General features: G+C 32.7%; 2 protein-coding genes across 2 annotated transcripts; both read left to right on the top strand.

The window, feature by feature from the left end:
- Positions 1-1,668: 1,668 nt before the first annotated feature.
- On the top strand, positions 1,669-10,347 carry LOC136418368 (facilitated trehalose transporter Tret1-2 homolog). The gene is made up of 3 exons (XM_066404412.1): positions 1,669-1,852; positions 8,906-9,171; positions 9,224-10,347. Exons 1-3 carry the CDS (start codon positions 1,819-1,821, stop codon positions 10,277-10,279), a joined length of 1,356 nt encoding a protein of 451 aa, XP_066260509.1. The 5' UTR covers positions 1,669-1,818; the 3' UTR covers positions 10,280-10,347.
- A 1,512-nt stretch (positions 10,348-11,859) lies between these two features.
- Positions 11,860-19,950, top strand: LOC136418367 (facilitated trehalose transporter Tret1-2 homolog). Its single transcript, XM_066404411.1, has 4 exons — positions 11,860-11,970; positions 12,042-12,960; positions 13,008-13,804; positions 18,683-19,950. The coding sequence occupies exons 2-4, from the start codon at positions 12,795-12,797 to the stop codon at positions 19,226-19,228; spliced, it is 1,509 nt and encodes a 502-aa protein (XP_066260508.1). The 5' UTR covers positions 11,860-11,970; positions 12,042-12,794; the 3' UTR covers positions 19,229-19,950.

The following is a 19,950-nucleotide window of genomic DNA, read 5'->3' as shown; positions in this document are numbered from 1 at the left end:
TAGGGAAATAGTCAATAAAAACTATCCCACTTGAATCTCAAAAAACTGACGCCATCACCTTTCCTGCAGATAGAACGGTTTTCGCCTTCTTTGGAAGGGGATTCTCCTCTTTGAGTCCATTGTTTTGACTGCTCTTTCATCTCAGATGTGAAATGATGGACCAATGTTTCATCCATGGTTATGAATCGCCTTTATTGCTGCGAAACTTTGCCAAACACTCCCTTGAAACACCCTTACGACGCTGTTTTTGTTCAATTGTGAGTAACCGCGGCACCCATCTTGCGCACAGCTTTCTTATATGCAATTGTTCGGTCAAAATGTGTGCTAACTCGCGTCATTTTAGCCGACGATCTTCCAGTACAGTTTTGTGGATTTTCACCACAATTTCTGGAGTAGTCATCTCATTGGGTCGATCATTGCAGAGTTCGTCTTGGTAGCTTGTACAACTGCGTTCAAACTCTGCCATCCAATATTTTACAGTTCTTAACGAAAGATTAGATTTCTCCAAAGTAGAATCTAACTCCGCTTTGATGTTGGATAGGCTAAGACTTTTCAAAAAAAAGTATTGAATCAAGTATCGATGATCAATTTTTTCTATGTTCACAAAATCTCTTAAAGCGCTTATTAAAAACACTAATCAACGTAGCCTCTTCAAACTTTAAACATAAGCTTTTTAAGATTAGGTCTTTGTAATATAGGGAAATTTTTAACAAAAAATCGCCATCTATATGTGAGGTCGGGTACTTCTGGGATTATCCTCGTATCTCTCTGCTATACCGAGGACACCAAACACGTCCTAATACTAAACATTTCTTTAAATTTATAATGACGCTCATGTATCAAATTCAAGTTTTGTCACTATGTACATATTTCTTAACTATGTATGTATATACAAAATACGACCTGGGTTTACCGGTAGCTCAGATCCAAACAGGATGTTTCGGCCATCCAGATCCGGCCAAAGGAATCTGATTTCATGAGGCTCGTTTGTGCTAACATTGCTTCTACTTTATGTTAACGTTGTATAGATCTTGTTAGCCTGTGTTGTTAAGAGTAAAATTTTGTCCATGAATTTTTTCAAAAAAAGAAAAGTGTTTGTAAATTAATATCAGATACAAATTCCATTTTACCGGACGAATCGAAGTTCGCAAAACAAAGAGTCGTTGCCATTAATGAGTGCGTTAATGGCGTTAATTGTTCAATCACGTTAAACAATTAAAAAATAAACCAAAAAGTATTTGTAAATTTGAAACATCTTTAAGACTGTCAAAAGATAACAGCCCTGCAAAAAATTATTTCGCGTTTCTGGATATGACATGCATCAATTGTAGTCAACGCAATAATGAAAAATATCCAGAGCAGGACGGTAATATACCTCATAATCAAATCACCAGCAATACGATAAAATAATTGTTACCATTCCAAATTTAAAAAAAAAACACATTTTGCCTTCAATTCCGTTTTTTACACCTCAAATCCACTTAAATGGGCATTTTATTACTTTCCGAACTGGTTATGTTCAAGCTATAATCGTTTGCTAATGAAGGTAATACCATCGAGGATAATGATTCAATGCAATGATTGGTCTAACAGATAGCCATGCTCTTCAAAACTTTATTTTTTCTCGATGATTCTCTCGCATCGTACTAAACGTGCTGATTAATTTGAGGGCAATGCTGATTTCACAGTGTCTGATAAGATTCCATAGAGTGGTTTATGATCTAAATATTCACATCAGTTATTGTCTCAGAGGTACTTGGGCAAAAGAAAGGGGTAGTTCAGGTTTTAATTGTGACTCCAAAGATAAGACCAATCAAGATGTTGGAATACTCAGTATATAGTATTATGACAGGTATGAAATTTTTAATAGTCAATTACCAAACGGAATATTTTTAGTATTTGTTTTTTAATATTTTATGCACTCTTTGCACACAAATAACTACATTACTGCATGCAGTACGTACCAGTATACTTATAGCCACAGATTTAAAAAGAATATAGCACAATGCATAATACATAGACCTATAAGTGCCCTATCAGCCCTGAATCTATTGCATAATATTATTTCATAGTTACTCTGAATTTAAAAAAAAATTCTCAATAATTTGTTCACTAAAATGTAATATATATATATTTTTAATTTGGTTCAAAATAATTAAAAGAAGCAGTGTGTCATACCTTGCCAGAAAGTAGAGTGATGGTTGAATCACATAGGGACTTCAGGATGAATAAACCAAAAACCTAACTGCTGGACCCATCCTTCTGAATCCGAACCTGAAGAAGTCGTTGTGAGCTCAGTGGGACTCTTATAGAGGAAAATGGATTACTAGAGAGGCAATGGGGAGAAGCCCAGATGAGCAGACCATTGTCACTTAACTGGTTGTTCCTGACAAAAAGAAATCCAAAGTATTAAAGGAAATTCATAACGCAACAACCGAAGACGTTCAAGTTAATAAGATGCTGGCAAAAATTAAGGGCAAATTAAAGACTATTAAGGATAATTAAGGACACGGGTGAATTACCGTGAGATCGTGTCGTCGAATCTTGGTCGCATCTTGGTACCACAAGTAAGAATCGTGTTATGCAAGAAAATACCTCGACCAAGATTACGTGGGCTGATGGTGCTATACATTGTAAGTACCCATTTGAGAGGGTGATAGAGGCAGGCAACAAACATATTATATATGTATATCTAAAATACTTGGACCTAAACTTTACGTCTGTAGGCCGTAACTTTCATCCCCAGCCTTCTAGAAGGTCATAAAATATCTCAGGATCCAGAAAATGAAGTCAACTTGGATGGTAGAGAGATTAAATAGGATTTCGGATTAGTGAACTCAAAATTTAAGAGTTTTCATAATATCAATTAAATTGAAACGAAGGGCAACGAATAAAAGATTTAGGGGTTAGTTCCATAAACCATGTTCGACCCACAAATGATTCTCTCTTGGCATTTTTAAATCGTTTACTGAATCACATGTCAAAATTGTAGTGTCCCGTACTATATAAAATTGAATTATTGCAAAGAAAAGTAAGGAACCGAAGATAAAGTGGTTGGTTTCGTAAGATACGGGAGCCCCCCTCCCACCCCCTCGTACCTTGAAAACGAACCATTACTGGGCTCATTTTTATTATATGAACTTTTCGTCTTAGAATCACCCCTTGAAATTTGGCTACATACCTAAGTAACACCCTGTACTTAGGGCTTAAAAATTGAATGGCAACATCGTTTTTTATATTTAAGTAAGTAATTCTACTCATATATCATGTAGAATATGTTCTGTATATGTATATATTTCATTCATGGTTCATAGCATAGGGGGCTATTTTTTGAAAGCTATTTGAAATAAAGAGTAGTGGTATGATTTTTGTAGAACAGTTTTGAAAGATCTATCACACTATTAGTATACAAAATCAGTTTTTTGAAATTTTCAAATTTGTACTTTGTGAAACTAAAGAAGAGATATATCATCCGCTGCCTTCTGTATCCCAGATACCTTTTTTATTGTACCTACTATATGATCAAAAATGAAGAAATATATTAATATTGTAAATAGGTATTTATGTTTATGTATTTTTTATTATTATTTCAAAAACACTTTAATATCGATATAAAACGTACTGTAGGGAGTACGTTTTATATCAATACTTAGAATACGATCTTTATAATTGCCTGCAGCATCCAAATATGTAGTAAAAACGATGTTGCCATTTAAAAAATAGTTTTAATATCCAGAATTTCGGCCAACGAAGATATAAAAAGTTAGAGCCTACAATTTTATTAAATCTATATGGTAGATAGTTTCTGAAGCACTGAACGATTTCAGTAACTATGAATGCATAATACCGCTAAACTGGGTTTAAATTGATTATTTATATCGTAGTTCTCCATCCGCCTTCTCAAAACTATCAAATAAGCAATTTTGATAGTTAAATCAGCCATGAAACATACATTATTCCTATATTCCAGAGATAGGTATCCGAAAAAGAAGAAACGAATATTTCAATTTTGAAAATTAAAAAATCACAAAAATTGTGAAAAAAGAATGTGATTAAAATATTAAAATATCATCTTCTTTTTAAAGTCACTTCTACGATAATTTCGAATTATCTATGTTATAAGTAGGTACATACATATTTAAGCTAGAATCATCATCTGGTTATCTACGTAAAGTATTGCAAACATTTATTAAAGATTTTAATCTTTAACGCTAAGGTATACAAACATAAAATACAATATTATTTATATATGTATCTTGAAATCAATTTATTGTCGAAATATTATCTCCTTATTGAATGGTTTCAATTATCACATGTTTGAAAAATAATTAAATGCTGGCCAAATTTATTTCGACGGAGCATTGTTATACAGTGAGATCCTAAAATCTTTTTAAATTGAAATGTTAAAAAAATGTTAAATACAAATATTGTATGGTTTCGTCTGATCTCTTTAAAAGTTAAGTTTTATTTATACAAAAGGCTTCATAAAAACACAGTGACTTTGTGGGAGTTTTGTGCGCACTTGAGACGTTATAATATTTTTATCATAAAATTTGCATCTTGCATGTTAGAGAAAATTTATCACAGTATCTCAAATGTATCTCAGTTGTTCCAAAAGATACGAAGCTAGTCAAACTAGGAAAGAGTTGCACCACTTAATATGTGTTTAGAATCCACTTTGTGTAAGATTGGAAAAACTTCAAATACTTTTAGAAATATCCGCGAAAAACCAAACGTTTCAAATTTCCTTTTCAACTATTCATTTCTATTATATGAACTATTCATTGTAGAAAGAGGAGTTTTGGAAATTATTAAGACACTTATTATAAGTATTATAATATTTTCTGAAATCTACCATATAGAGAAACACAAAAATTTTAATCATAAAAATAATCATTTTGTAGTAGTCAATTTGCAAGTTTCCTTAATTCGCACTCTATTTCAAGTCAAACTTGCATAAATACTTGAAAGTTACTTAGAAACTGAGTCTATGGAAGTAAAAATTATCTAGAGTTCCATTTATTATTTTAATAATGCATTTCCAATATAGGACCCATGTGAAAAAAAAAATTTTTCTGTAACATTTCCATCTTGCATATTTGGGACCAATTGTACGAGTATTTAAATTTCCTATAAAAAAAATGTCTAAGCTATGTCCTACTTTCATCTTTTTACAACAAATAGTTCTTAGAATATTTAATAAAAACGAAATCCGAAACATTTAGTTTACCCTGGATACTTACGAAATTATCTTCTAAATGAGTATTAAATTGCCCTACTTTGCCCTAATTTAACCAACCTCTTATCTTTCCAAATAACCAAAAGACCCATGTTCAAGCTCGAAAAATAAACACCCGGCACACATTTTGACACCAAAATTGCATAATTCTTAAAATAAATAAAAGAATACTATTTTATTAAATATGTTCCAGAATGATCCCATTGCAGATAAAATGAAAGAATATTATAGAATATACAAGGTGTTCCTAAATATTGTGTACGTACGGAAGAAAATAATTTTTTAGCTTATTTTATGACTGTTATATTAACATAGATCCGCAAACACTTCATTACCTATCTACAGGGTGCCCAAATTTGAGAAAATTATCAGTTCTTTTTTTATAGCTCCTACAGTTTTTGAAGCATTTTGCTAAAATTTCGAATATAGTTTACGCTATAGGATTTAAATAATTGGAAATATCAAATGGTTTTGATAATCTAAATGGTGTAATATTTTCAGGGGTCATGCCCCCTTTTCCCCCCTAAACTTTTTCGCGGTGCGCCACGTGTAGAATCTGAAATGATTTTTATTCTATTTAGAAACTTTTTGGTCTCTTGCAGTTTTTTCGTATCTGTGTCGGTTATCGAGAAAACAAATAAAAAACGATTTTCTTCAATTCGCTATATAAAATTAAAATGTGAATAACCTTAAATAATAATAATAATAAGATTGACGAGGAAACTACATATGTTACAGCAATTGTTGAAAGTGACCTCCTTCAATCCTTACCTTTATATGCGTCTGCCCTATTTTTTTATTGATATCCCTACTTTTTCAAGAGTATTTCTTACGCTTTCAAATGCATCTAATATTCAATTTCATAACTCATTAACGGTATTCATTAGTCTTGTGTGCACTAAAGATTTTAGTTGCCCCCATAGGAAAAAATCTAGACTATTTAAGGTGGGAAACCTAAGGGATCATTACTTAAATATAAAATATGCAGACACAAGTTACAATTTCAAATGCGAACTGTCAGGATTCAAAAAAACAAAAGATTGACCAAATAAAGCCGGTTACTACAACTTTTTTACAGACATTTTAAAAAATTTAATTTCATCTGACGAATGGTAGAAAATCGTTTTTTTATTTGTTTTCTCGATAACCGACACCGAGGTAGGAAAAAATTGCAAGAGACCAAAAAGTTTTTAAACAAAATGAAAAAGTCATTTTGTATTTTAGAATCTATCAGTTCTACACCGCGAAAAAATTTAGGGGGATAAAAGGAAGCATAACACTTGAAAAAATATCACCCTGTAGATTATCAAAACCATTTGATACGCCCAATGATGTAAGTCCTGTAGTGTAAACTATATTTCAAATTTTAATTAAATATTTTAAAAACTGCGGGAGTTATAAAAAAAAATTGAAAGCTTTTGAAATTCAAACACCCTGTAAATAAGTAACGAAGCGTTTGCGGACCTGCGTTTATATGAACTTTTAGTGATGAAATAAGCTAAAGAATTGCGGTATGTACATGATATTTAGGAATACCCTGTATGCAGGGTGTCTCAGTAACTCTGTTACAAGGCGATATCTCCGTTATGGTTAGAGATACTCGAAAATGTTTTGGGGACAAATTGTTTGGTTTGATGAAACGTATTATGTGATAAGACTTTACCGTTTTTACTACTTCCGGTTATGCCGGAAGGCAATGTGAACTTCCTTAATTCAAATAGAACACCAGGCATATTTTTGCTTTTTTAAATTCCATACATTAGAGTGATTAAATAACTATTAAGTTTCCCTATTCTTAGACCTTACGTTTACATGCCATATGCGATTTTTGACTGCATAGAGCTCAGACGCACGCCAGTAATTTAAGCAGTGTAAATCAATGCCAAATTTAAACAATTTAGATTTAGTAATGGAATGTTTATTGCAGTAGATATTCAAAATTATTTTCATTAACTTCTAAACATTTGTTTAATCTATTATGGAAACAGCTTCACACATTTGCGAGTATTGGAGGTATAATAGCATCACAAGCTTGTCGGATTCTTTGTTTCATGTCGTCTTGTGTTGTAGGTTTCCTCGAATAAACTGTTCCTCTAATAAATCCCCATAAAAAAAATCTAGGGGAGTAATGTCTGGTCAACGTGGTGGCCAGGGAGTCAAACTTGCCTTTCCTATCCATCTGTTGGGATATAAAATATCTAACGCATTACGAGAAAAACGAGCGTAATGTGGTGATGTACCATCTTGTTGCACCCACATAACCTGACGTACTGTCAGAGGAATATTTTCCAATAGTGTTGAAAGAGTGTTAATTAAGAAATGTGTGTAGATATTGCTATTAAATGTTGCTTTAAAAAAGTATGGTCCAACTAAATATCACCAATTATACTACACCACACATTTAACGATCAATGATGTTGGAATCGTACAGTCTACATCCATCTAGGATTTTCTGCACACCAGTAATGCATATTGTGACGATTCACGGCTCCAATGTTGTTAAATGTAGCTTTGTCTGAAAATAGGCTTTTTAATAGAAATGCATCATTTTGAGCTAATTTTCCTTGAATCTAATAACAAAAATTCGCCCTCTTTATAAAATCGTTTTCACTCAGTTCTTGATTTAAAATAATATGATACGGATGTATTTTATTTTCACTTAAGATTTTTGATATTGAAACTCAACTTATATCACTTTCCTTACTTAATCGTCTAGAAGATACGTGAGGATTTACTGCAACCGTCGCCAAAATATTGATGGTATTATTCTCATTTGTTGTAGAACGTGTTCTTTTCTGTTTCTGTGGTTCGAAAGAATTGTATCGCCGAAGATGCTCCTTCATACGTTTAAACGTTATATGCGATTTTAGTGACCTTTCTGGGTATTTGGCTGCATAGAGCTCAGAAGCACATCTGTAATTTCGTTTACACTCTCCTAATTCAAGTGACTATTACTACTGACTATGCTATTTTGCCTAAAACTAGCTATACTGCTTGCAAAGCTAACAAAGATATTTAGAATTATTATTGCTCAATATTAAAACTTGAAAATTTGATTAAGAATGGTTAATCCTTCCGTAGACATGTTATTAGTATTAGGAATGTGTAACCGATATTACAGGTGTGCTTCTGAGCTCTATGCAGCTAAAAATCGCATATGACATTTAAACATAAGGTCTAGGAATAAGGAGACTTAATAATTATTTAATCACTTTAATGTGTGGAATCTAAAAATGCAGAAATATGCATGGTGTCCCGTTTGAAATAAGCAAGTTGACATTGACTTCCGGTAAAACCGGAAGTAGTAAAAACAGTAAAGTCCCACCACATAATGCGTTTCATCAAACCAAACAATTTATCCCCAAAACATTTTCGAGTAGTTCACACTATAACGGAGATATCGCCTTGTAATAAAGTTACTGAGACGCCCTGTATAATTTAATAGAATCCAAGAATGACATAAAGAACAGGGTGCCTTATATCAAAATTGAAATTTACGGTCACCACTGGTCAAACCGGAAGTAACATAATATTCAAAACTGTCAAAAAAATCGTAATGTCTTGTATAAGCAGTTAAAATTCATAAATGAAACAGTAAAAAAACTTACAGTTTGCACCTACTTTATGTTGGCATTCGGTGTGCTAATTGCAGAAAACATGTTTTAGGAATGTTAATTAGCTTCATCGCCGGGACCAGTTTGACATGGACTTCTCCAGAAATCGGGTACCTTAACGCAACGGATGCGGGAGTCTTTGACGGTTCTCTTACAGATGATGAATCTTCTTGGATAGGCGGAGTGCTGTCGATTGGTGCGGCACTGGGACCTTTTGTATTTGGATACTTAGCAGATAGAATCGGAAGGAAATATACCTTACTGTCCCTGACGATACCTTTCGGTCTCAGTTCTCTTGCCAGTGCTTTTGCTAACAAAGTAATTAGTATATTACTATTTAATAATAATATAAGTTTTCTCAATGTTTTAGGTATCAGAGTTTTTAATAGCGAGATTAATAACGGGACTTGGTGTTGGTGGAACCTTTAGCGTCTTACCCATGTATATAGGTGAGATGTCTCTAAATGATCATCGAGGAATTCTAGGGGCAGCCATGAATATCTTCATTTGCACTGGGCTTATATTCACATATGTGGTCGGTACCTTCGTCAGCAACATTCTAGCCTTCAATCTTCTTCTGGCTGCTCTCACAGGAGCATTCTTTATCTTGTTCTTACTAATCGGAGCTGAAACACCTCATTACTACGTACAAAAAAATAAGCACGATTTGGCCAAGCAAGCATTGCTCAAAATTAGAGATGCGTCTGAAGATGAAGTGGAAAAGGAGCTGGAGTTGATTCGATCTGAAATTGAAAAAGAAGAACGTGGTAGCATGTTGGATATCTTTAGAAATAAAGGCTCTAGAAAAGCCTTCATTATCGGCAGCGGTTTAGTGTTTTTCCAGCAGATGTCTGGTATTAATGCTGTCCTCTTCTTTGCTCAAGTTATTTTCGAACAAGCTGGGACATCCTTGAAACCCGCATACTGTTCGATGATTATCGGTTCTGTACAGTTTGGGACCAGCTTTATTACTCCTGTTGTATCCAACGTACTAGGACGCAAAATCTTATTAATTTTTTCAGCCATCGGAATGGCTTTGAGTGAGAGTATTTTAGGAATCTACGGAGTACTAAAAGACCATGACGAAGATTCCGTGAACAATCTCAATTTCCTGCCTATCTTATCATTGGTACTCTACATAATAACCTACAACGTAGGTTTTGGACCCGTACCATGGGTAATAATGGGTGAATTGTTTCCCAACAGTATCAAATCTTCGGCAAGTGCTTTAGCTACCGCAGTGTGCTGGATTACGAGTTTTATTATAACAAAATGGTTCTCTCAATTGGCCCACACTTTAGGACAAGGGACATGTTTCTTAGGGTTTGCAACTGCTTCACTATTGGCAGGAGTATTTGTTCACTTTGTGGTATTGGAGACCAAGGGAAAAACTTTATCAGAGATTCAAGTTGACCTGAATAAATAAGATGAAACAGTATAATGGAGAGTTACTTTGTTGTTAATTTATTGATAATTAAAGATGTGTTCTTGTTTCTAAGGAAGTTTTAGTATCACTTATTTGTAAATCAGATTAATATTTTAACAATAAGCTTTGAAAAGGTGCGCTTTTGGGACTAGGTCATGTATATTTTGCTACTCCACCAACAAAATTTTTCCTAGCGGATAATTTAAACCGATTATTTTCAGAAAACTTGAATTTCAGAAATTTCTTAGTGGTATTTTTTTAATGGGAGACTCTGTATCTTATTACATTTTTGAGTATTTTTATTTCGAATAGAAAAATTTCGAAAAACTGACATTTTGGAAAAACGTTTTTATTTTTTTTTAAGCTTATTTAGAGAAGTTATTCAAAATGCTTAATACTTCATCACTGCAACATTTCCGCTTCTACAACGTTTCGACTATCAACATCAACTTTGTTTTTTCTTACAGACCTCATCTTGGATGTGCGCATTTTTTAATTCAGCTTTTTTATGATTACCACGATATATTTTTAAAAATATTCTGAACATTAATTATTTTTAAAATTAACATTTTTTCAATTTGTCTTGGAAATACAGTACGTCTTTTAAAATTTAAAGTCTTATATTTTTAACACCATATTAGCGCTAAGTTGACTTTTGGCAATTAGGTCAAAAGAGTCCATTAGAATACATAAAATAATAAAGTTCTCTAAAATAGCCAACACCTTAGGATAGAAAGTACGTTTCCTAGGATTGTCAATGAAAGAGTTGTTGGGTACTGGGAGCCGTATGGATATATATATGTGTATATATATAGAGGATATTTATTAAACACACAAATTATACTAGGTCTATACACTAATTACTAAACAACACTACACTGCACTAGAACTGTCTTTTACTATGCTTTGTCTCGATGCACGATACTAGGTAAAACTCCCCCTATGCCGCGTCACGACGACCTTTTATGTCTCTCCGCAGTCCTTCTAGAAAGGTACGTTCCAGACTTCGCCGGAGAACACGGGAAGGTCTAGACGGTGGTAGAGAGAGAGACCGTCCGAGTGGCGAGTGTACCGCGAACGAGAGAGCGCGAGATCCACGCTCAGTAACGGTCCCAACAAGAGTTATATTCAGAGAAGTTCATGAACCACATGCTAGTTATTTTGATTTTGTTGTCTATTACTGTGATTACAATTGATAATCGATTTGATTTCAATAGTTAAGGAAGACAAGTCGTGTATAAAACGTATTCTAGTATAGTAGTTTTTAGATAGGTTACTTCGCATAAACGTCCTGAAACACCAAAACAGGACATTGCTCAACCTTTTAGTAATACTATTTGGTTATTTACCCACGCGTACACAAAAGTTAAAATATTCAGAAACCACAAATTTTCTTTAGAGCAAAAGAAGCAAATCCAAGAATGCTCATCATGTAATATGTAATTGCAACTGTTCCAGTTTCTAACACTAATATTAAATTTTATCTGAGAATTGAACTATGCCACAATTTTTACTTTTTTGAACATTTGAAAGATATGCTGATAACAATTCAGATAAAAACACTAATTGACGTTAAATAAGAACGAGGCATTACAGTCTAAAAAATATGCTGTGCGAGTCTGTTTAGCTGGAATAAATTTTCGAGAATTTTTCTAAGAAATAAAACATTTTCAATCCAAGTTTTCCTAAAGGTAAGAAATAAAATGAAACTAAAAACATACAATCAGATGTTTTATTATTAAAAGAAATATCTTATTTTTAGTGTGAAAGAGATGGTGAATTAAATTATCAAAAAAATATTCAACACTAGTGATATTATTACCAAAAATTGCAAATTTTATGCATTTGTCATGTCATGTTTCGAAGTTACTTTGACAGATAATCCGTCCTTGATGCAAATTTTTTGTCTCGTATGATTAACTTGAGGAAAGATTCAGAAGTACTGACGTAACAGTTAAACAATTACACAGACTTTACTTAACACAGTTTATTTCATACTCTTCCACTTGTGGAAAAAACCGATAAGCATTGTTAGTCTGTAAATTAAAAAATAATTATACTTAAAACACTCAATTTGAGTGGCAAGTAGTGAATAATAACTGACATAACTCGCCTCTTACATAAAGCGTTGATAAAGAATGAACAAAGTTCATCACTTCAATTTAATTGAATTACTTCACTACCTTTACCAGATTTAATTTTTTGTGTTAAACGTTTTTTGATTAGATTCAAAAAATTAAAAAGAATTTATCAACCCTGTAAACGGTTCCAAAAACTTCAAATTTTTTTTAAGTTAATCAACATTCTAACACTTTTCAAAGTAACTGTAACCGTTCAGAAGACATAGTGCCCTGTGGCGTTCGAGACACCTTGTATAGCATAAAATTAAAATATACTTACTTCAAATTATACTATCTAAAGAGCACAAGATAACATGCATGTAGCCTCAAGAGGGTTTTACTTGTGTAAGTGTCTCGCCCGAGGAATCATCGCCTGAAACAATATTAAAGCAGAAATGTCCGTAACTCAAACGCCAAAGAACCCAGATTTCAAGTACCAAGAGGTCGCCAAATCAGAAGATGAAGCTCTGGCACATGCCGATGGGCAAGTTCAAATCAGCATCAAACAAATTGAACTGAAGAGACGCAGTCGCACTTTTCTTTATATTGCTGCTTGCATAGGTAGAAACATTACATTTTTTTCTTATTAGTGTAACAAATCATTTTAGGTAATTTGGCATCATTTTCCTGTGGTATCATGTTAGGGTGGTCCTCCCCAGTGATCCCCAAACTACAAAATTTGGAATTAAGCCCTTTAAACGAAGTAATAACTTACAGCGACGCTGGATGGATTGGATCTCTCTTACCTCTAGGGGCAGTTTTGGGGCCCTTTGTGGCTGGAGCCCTATCCGATAAAATAGGCAGAAAAAAAACTTTGCTTATAGGAAATATGCCTTTCATTGTAGCACTGCTCTTGAATATTGTTGCCAAGAATGTTAGCTACCTACTACTCTCCAGATTCCTCTGTGGCTTGTCGGTAGGACTGGACTTTACCATCTTGCCAATATACATAGGAGAAATTGCTGAAGACGAAATCAGAGGAACTTTAGGAACTTATCTACAATTATTCACAGTTGTTGGTTTGCTGTTTTCCTTTGTAACTGGACCCTATATGTCGGTTACTATGTTCAATGCCTCCTGCCTGATAGTTCCTGCCACTTTCTTGTTAACATTTTACCTGTTCATACCAGAGAGCCCCTACTTCTTACTGCAAATAGGAGAACATGAGGCTGCAGAAGAGGCTTTAATGAAGTTGAGAGATAGTGTGTCGCCTGATGATGTTCAGGCGGAACTTAGCAATATGAAGAAAGCTGTAGATGAGGCGCTGGCTAACAAGAGCCGTTTTTTAGATATATTTAAGTCCAAGGGGTTAACGAAGGCGTATGTTTTGACTAATGGTCTGTTGGTGTTCCAACAAATGTCCGGTGTCAACGTAGTCCTCTTTTTTGCCCAAAATATTTTCCAGGTAAGATAACAAATTATTAAAAGGTGGCTCAAACATAAACCCTAGTATGTATGTACTAATATCTCCGAGTAACAGTTATTTAATGAACAAGGATATTAATCGCTCATTGCTATCCGGGTTAGTTAATAGTAACCACGTTAATATGCAAGTTACTTAATGTACACCAAGCTTTTCAAGTGCATTAATGTCACCTGAACAACCAACTTAAAACGGCAATCTAAAAGGTGAAGGTCATAAGTATTTCAAAATTTTGGTGCATACAGAGTTGTGATTTATTTGGGAATATATCATAGATCTTTGAAATAAGGCGATGTTAGTATAATACGAGATATCGATTATGTACATTTTAAAATTCTTTGAAATAATATAGGATGAGCCAAAATAATTTACAACTGACGGTTATAATTTTTTAAACACCATCCAAACAAAATATTTAAAAAAAAATGAATTGTAAGAAAAGATAAATTGAAACTAATTTTTTTTAATATTTCATAAACGTGTAAGGACGTTATTAAATTCTTATTTCGGAATATAGGTACATATATCATATTTAGGGACTTGCAAGAGTTCCTTAAATATAAGGCGCTTGTAAAAATTATTGCAACACGTTTATAACTTTCATAAAATTTATATAAAAAAAAAATCTTAAACTCATTTAATTTTATTTTAAAAAAGGCTAATAATGCATCATTTTTGATATTCAAATTTTTTATCCATATACAGCTATTCTTACTAACTTTTTATTTTTAAATGGAAAGGTACCCAGCGTAGTGTATCAAGTAAAGGGTAATTCAATAAAGAATACAACGATATACTCAGAAGTAAATTTGGGTCTACAGTTTCTTAAAAAAATAAAATTATTAAATAGAAAATAAAGCAAATCATTTAGAAATTAATACATTAAGAAAATTGAAATTCCTCTAATAAATGCTCAAAATGGGTTTTAGTAACAATTTCGCAATGATCCAGTCGTTCTTTGAACTCTTTTATGCTATTATCCAGTGTTGCTTCTGTTATTAATTCTAATTGTCTTTGAAATCTAAGACGTAAATCATCTAAATTTTGTGGTTTATTTTTGCAAACGAAACCCTTCAAGTGACTCCACAAAAAATCAAAGGACATACGATCTGGAGATCGTGGCGGCCATTCTATTGCGCCTCTTTTACAGATCTATCTCCTAGGAAAATTTCATCCAGATACTCTCTCACAGCCATAGCGTAATATGATGGTGAACCATCCTGCTGGAAATAAATATTATTGGATACTTGTTCTCCATTTCCTTCAGGAAAAATTGCGACGTTTCATGGAAATATTTCGTTTTGCAAAAAGTGTAAATATGATACGGTATTTATATTCCCTTTTATAAAAAATAGACCGATGAAGTGGTGGCTGATTATATCTCTCTATAGATTGAGTTTTTGCAGATATGTATGCGGAGTCTGCATCCAATGAAGATAGTCTGTAGACCAGTAACGATAATTATGTCGATGAATAGATCCATTTAAGTAAAACATCGCTTTATCCGAAAATAAAATTCTAGAAAAGAATCTATTATCCCTAATGTCTTTTTCTTACATCAATTCACAAAATTTCATCCTGCGATCCAAATTTTCAGACAACAACTCTTGAATAAAGGAAACTTTATATAAATGAAATTTTTCTTGTTTTAAAAGATTACATGATGTTTTTGCAGATACAGGGTGAGTTTTTTAAGTGTGTCACGTAAATATCTCTGAAGTTATGAGTTTTAGACAAAAAAGTTTGAAAGAAAAAAGGGATTATATGAAAGGGGAAAACTTTTGGTATCATCACTGTTTCGATTCAAGGTCATCTTCAGGCTCTAATCAAGGTCAACTTTGTTTTTTCAAATAGAAACCCCTCATTTTTTTGACAGATTCTGATTTGTTGTTCAAAACAAATATGTCTTTACTTGAAATATTTTTTTATTCATTTGATAGTTTTGGCACAAATTGACATTTTTAAACAATTTTGTTCTAACGAAAATGCTTGTATCGATACATTCGAGTGAAGAAATTTAAAAAAAAACATAATTTTTAAACAATTCAATCAAATAAGTGTTCAAAATGATGTCCTTCTACTTCAATGCATTTAGCGATCCTCATTTTGAATGACTGTTGGATATTCTAATATGTTTCTGGTGGAACGTTACGGCAAGCTACTCTTATTCTTTCTTTCATGTTTTCAGCAGTTGTTGGTATTTCACCGTAGACAATTTCTTTTAAGTATCCCCAAAGAAAGAAATCTGGAGATGTTAAGTCTGGTGAACGTGCTGGCCAGTTAACATAACCACCACGACCAATCCACTTTTGGGGAAACATTTCATCCAATTTTTCCCGAACAACTGTTGCATAATGAGCTGGGCACCCATCATGTTGATACCATATGGTCATTCGTCGATTTAGATTTACTTCTTCCAGAAGTATTGGCAAGTCATGTGCTAAAAAATCGAGATACTTTGCAGCATTAAGATTTCCATCGATAAAAAAAGGGCCAATTAAATGTTCTCCTACAATGCCACACCAAACATTTACAGTCCATGGACGCTGGTTTTCCACCTCTCGCAACCAATAGGGATTTTCAACAGCCCAGTAATGCATGTTGTGTCTGTTAACTTGCCCATGGTTTGTGAATCCAGACTCGTCCGAAAACAACACATTCGAGAAAAAATCATCATTTTGTCTGATTTTTCTTTGAGCCCAAGTACAAAAGGTAACTCGGTTTTGAAAATCGTCACCATGTAGTTCTTGATGAAGAGAGAAGTGGTAAGGATGAAACTTATGATTTTTTAAAATTTTACAAACATTACTTTGTGAAATACCAGACTCTTCGGCCAGCTGGCGAGTACTTACATGAGGATCAAGTGCAATGGCAGCTAAAATATCAATTTGATTGTCTTCATGTCTTTGAGCGTGCTCTTTTTTGTGTTTCGACACTTCCTGTTGCTCGAAATAAACTAACAATTTTATTGACAAATGTCCGTGACGGAAGTACGTTTTGTGAGAAACGCTCGGCATAACGTTGCACCGTTGCAGTAGGACTTCTAGCTGATTCGCCATAAGCAAAAATAATTTCAATTTTTTCGTCTTTTGAAAATCGCACTGACATTTTACAATATTTATTATTCTAAAACTGAATTAAAACTGTAAGCGAGTAGGACTGTGGGTTCTACTTGTTTACAAATTGATAAAACATCTATTTATTACGTTTTTTTATTCTTTCTTTATTCGACCAGAAACATATTGGAATATCTAACATTCATTCAACATGAGGATCGCTAAATGCATTGAAGTAGAAGGACATAATTTTGAACACTAATTTGATTGAATTGTTTAAAAATTATGTTTTTTTAAAATTTCTTCTCTTGAATGTATCGATACAAGCATTTTCGTTAGAACAAAATTGTTTAAAAATGTCAATTTGCGCCAAAACTATCAAATGAATAAAAAAATGTTTCAAGTAAAAACATGTTTGTTTTGAACAACAAATCAGAATCTGTCAAAAAAATGTGGGGTTTCCATTTGAAAAAACAAAGTTGACTTTGATTAGAGCCTGAAGATGACCTTAAATCGAAACAGTGATGATGCCAAAAGTTTTCCCCTTTCATATAATCCCTTTTTTATTTCAAACTTTTTTTTCTAAAACTCATAACTTCAGAGATATTTACGTGACACACTTAAAAAAACTCACCCTGTATATCAAATTCATCGACAAGTTTGTTGGCAAACTGTATGGTGTTCTAATTAACTGATAAAAAAATATTTAGTGCTTTATCGCCACTACTTTTGACAGTAGTAATCCGACAAACTACGCTTCTACCAATAGGTTGGTCTGGATATTTGTCATTAAATATAAGATACTTCTTCATAAGTTCTTTTGCGATTGCATTATCCCAAAAAAATTTCAAATCTTTATTTCTCAGATAAACGATCTATTTTTTTTTGGATATTCTAATAGTAGTGGATGTCCAAAAACTGAATCCAACTACTAATGAATTTTATGAAAAATAAAATATTTTGTATCTAAAAAAATTGTTTACATTGAAGACGATTTGGAATTTCTACATCTTATTGTTATTTTTCCAATCTCGCTGGAAATGAAATAAAAATGAATTGTCTATCTCGGAAGTAAAAATTTAAAGTTTTAATATTTTTAGAATATGGACTTTGTTCTATTTTTTTTTTAACGAAACTGTAGATCCAATTTTAGTTCTGAGTATACCGTTGTATCCCTTATTGAATTTTCTTTCATTTGATATATTACACTGGGTATCTTTCCATTTGAAAATAAAAAATTAGTGATAGTAGCTGGATATGGGTGAAAATTTTGAAAATCAAAAATAATGCATTAAATGCTTTCTTTAAATAAAATTATACGTGTTTAAGCATATTTTAAAAATATCGGATCTGTGAAAGTTATGAAAGTACTGCAACATATTTTACAAGCGCTGTATACATATGAATGTATATGTATCAAAAATAAAAATTTTACATGTCATTTCTTCACTAATTCAAATCCATAAACATTAAAAAATCTGTATTTTAAATAGTAATAAAAACTGAAATATATATCTGTTGATTATTATAAAATAGAGAAAAGTACGTTTTTTTAATTACAGATTGTTTTTGATCGTTAAAAAATCAGAAAAATATCATTAACGTATAAATACAAAAATATATTTTTTTTTTACATTATTATTATTAGTCAATTGTTTTTGGTAAAATTTTTAAAGTAAACTTTTAGGTGTGATAGATTTCTGGTTGTCATACTCATCCCTGTCTTAAAATCAAAATTTTAACATCAACCACACTAACCTGTTGACTATACAACGAAAAAAATGAAGAAAAATTTTTTTTTCAGGATTCTGGTGTAACTCTAGCTCCTGAAATCTGCACCATTATCATCGGCTTGGTACAAGCTTTATTTTCAGCAGTGACTTCTGTTTTAATAGACAAATATGGAAAACGAATCCTGCTTATGATCTCAGCCATCGGCATGGCAGTTTCTCAAGGAGTTCTTGGCTACTTCTTCCATTTGAAAGATGACGTTCACAAGGACATATCTTCACTATCCTGGTTACCAATTGCGTGCCTCATCATCTTCATCGTCGCCTACTGCTTAGGTTTTGGACCAATTCCATGGGCAGTAATGGGAGAAATGTTCCCATCTAACATCAAATGTGTGGCATCCACATTTACCTCAGCGACCAGCTGGTTTTTAGCCTTTGTTTTGACTAAATATTTCGCAACAGTGGCCGATATCATAGGAAAATCCGGAAGTTTTGGAGTGTTTGGAGTATGTTGTGTTATAGCTTTCGTTTTTGTTTTCAAGTTCTTGCCGGAAACGACAGGAAAAAGCTTACAAGAAATCCAAGATTTACTTAACAGAAGGCATTCAGAAATTTAGTACTGTGTCTTATAATGAGAAAGTCGGTCAAAATGTGAATTTTATGGATTGTTGTCTAAGATTTCGTTATTTTTTATTCGTCAAAAAGAATGCCTTTACAAATTCAGCGGAAAAATACAACATAAATGGTTTCACAGTTTAGAAATCTCAGAAGTTCTGAGATATACAGAGTAAATTTCCTTGGTTGCTCAGTACAGGGTATTTCATCAAAATGTATACAGTATGTCTATTTCTGGAGCTCAATCATGAGGATCTCGGTAACCGTAAAATATGTGAGTTCAGTTAAATCAGGGCAAAGCTGTGCAATTTAGAATTCAAGATTATACCGTTTTAAAATTTATAAAATTTCGATGATTTTTGAAACGTTTTTATTTTGTCCCTCAGTATATTTGGCACTATAATTTAAAATGCCAAAGTAGGACAGATTAACAATGATTGAGTGTCCAACTGACAGTCACTGCAATTCTTCTACAACGTAGCGATGTCATATTTAAAATCTGACATTTTGATTTTCAGCAATCATTGTTAACTTTATTTTTCCTTATGGCCACCATCTTGGATTTTTATATTTTTCATTTAAGCTTTTTTTTTATTGAAATGATATATCACATGTTACAATTGAGTGTTGGAGTTTGATGCAAATATCAAAAATCCTGTTTTTGCAAAGTGCGCCGTGGAAATAACATCCATACATTTGTTTAATAAAGACATTTTTGACAGTT

Source organism: Euwallacea similis, chromosome 34, assembly GCF_039881205.1.
Source record: "Euwallacea similis isolate ESF13 chromosome 34, ESF131.1, whole genome shotgun sequence".
Classification (NCBI taxonomy): Eukaryota; Metazoa; Arthropoda; class Insecta; order Coleoptera; family Curculionidae; genus Euwallacea; species Euwallacea similis.
Note: the sequence above shows the minus strand (reverse complement) of the source record. Positions and strands in the feature narration are given on the sequence as shown.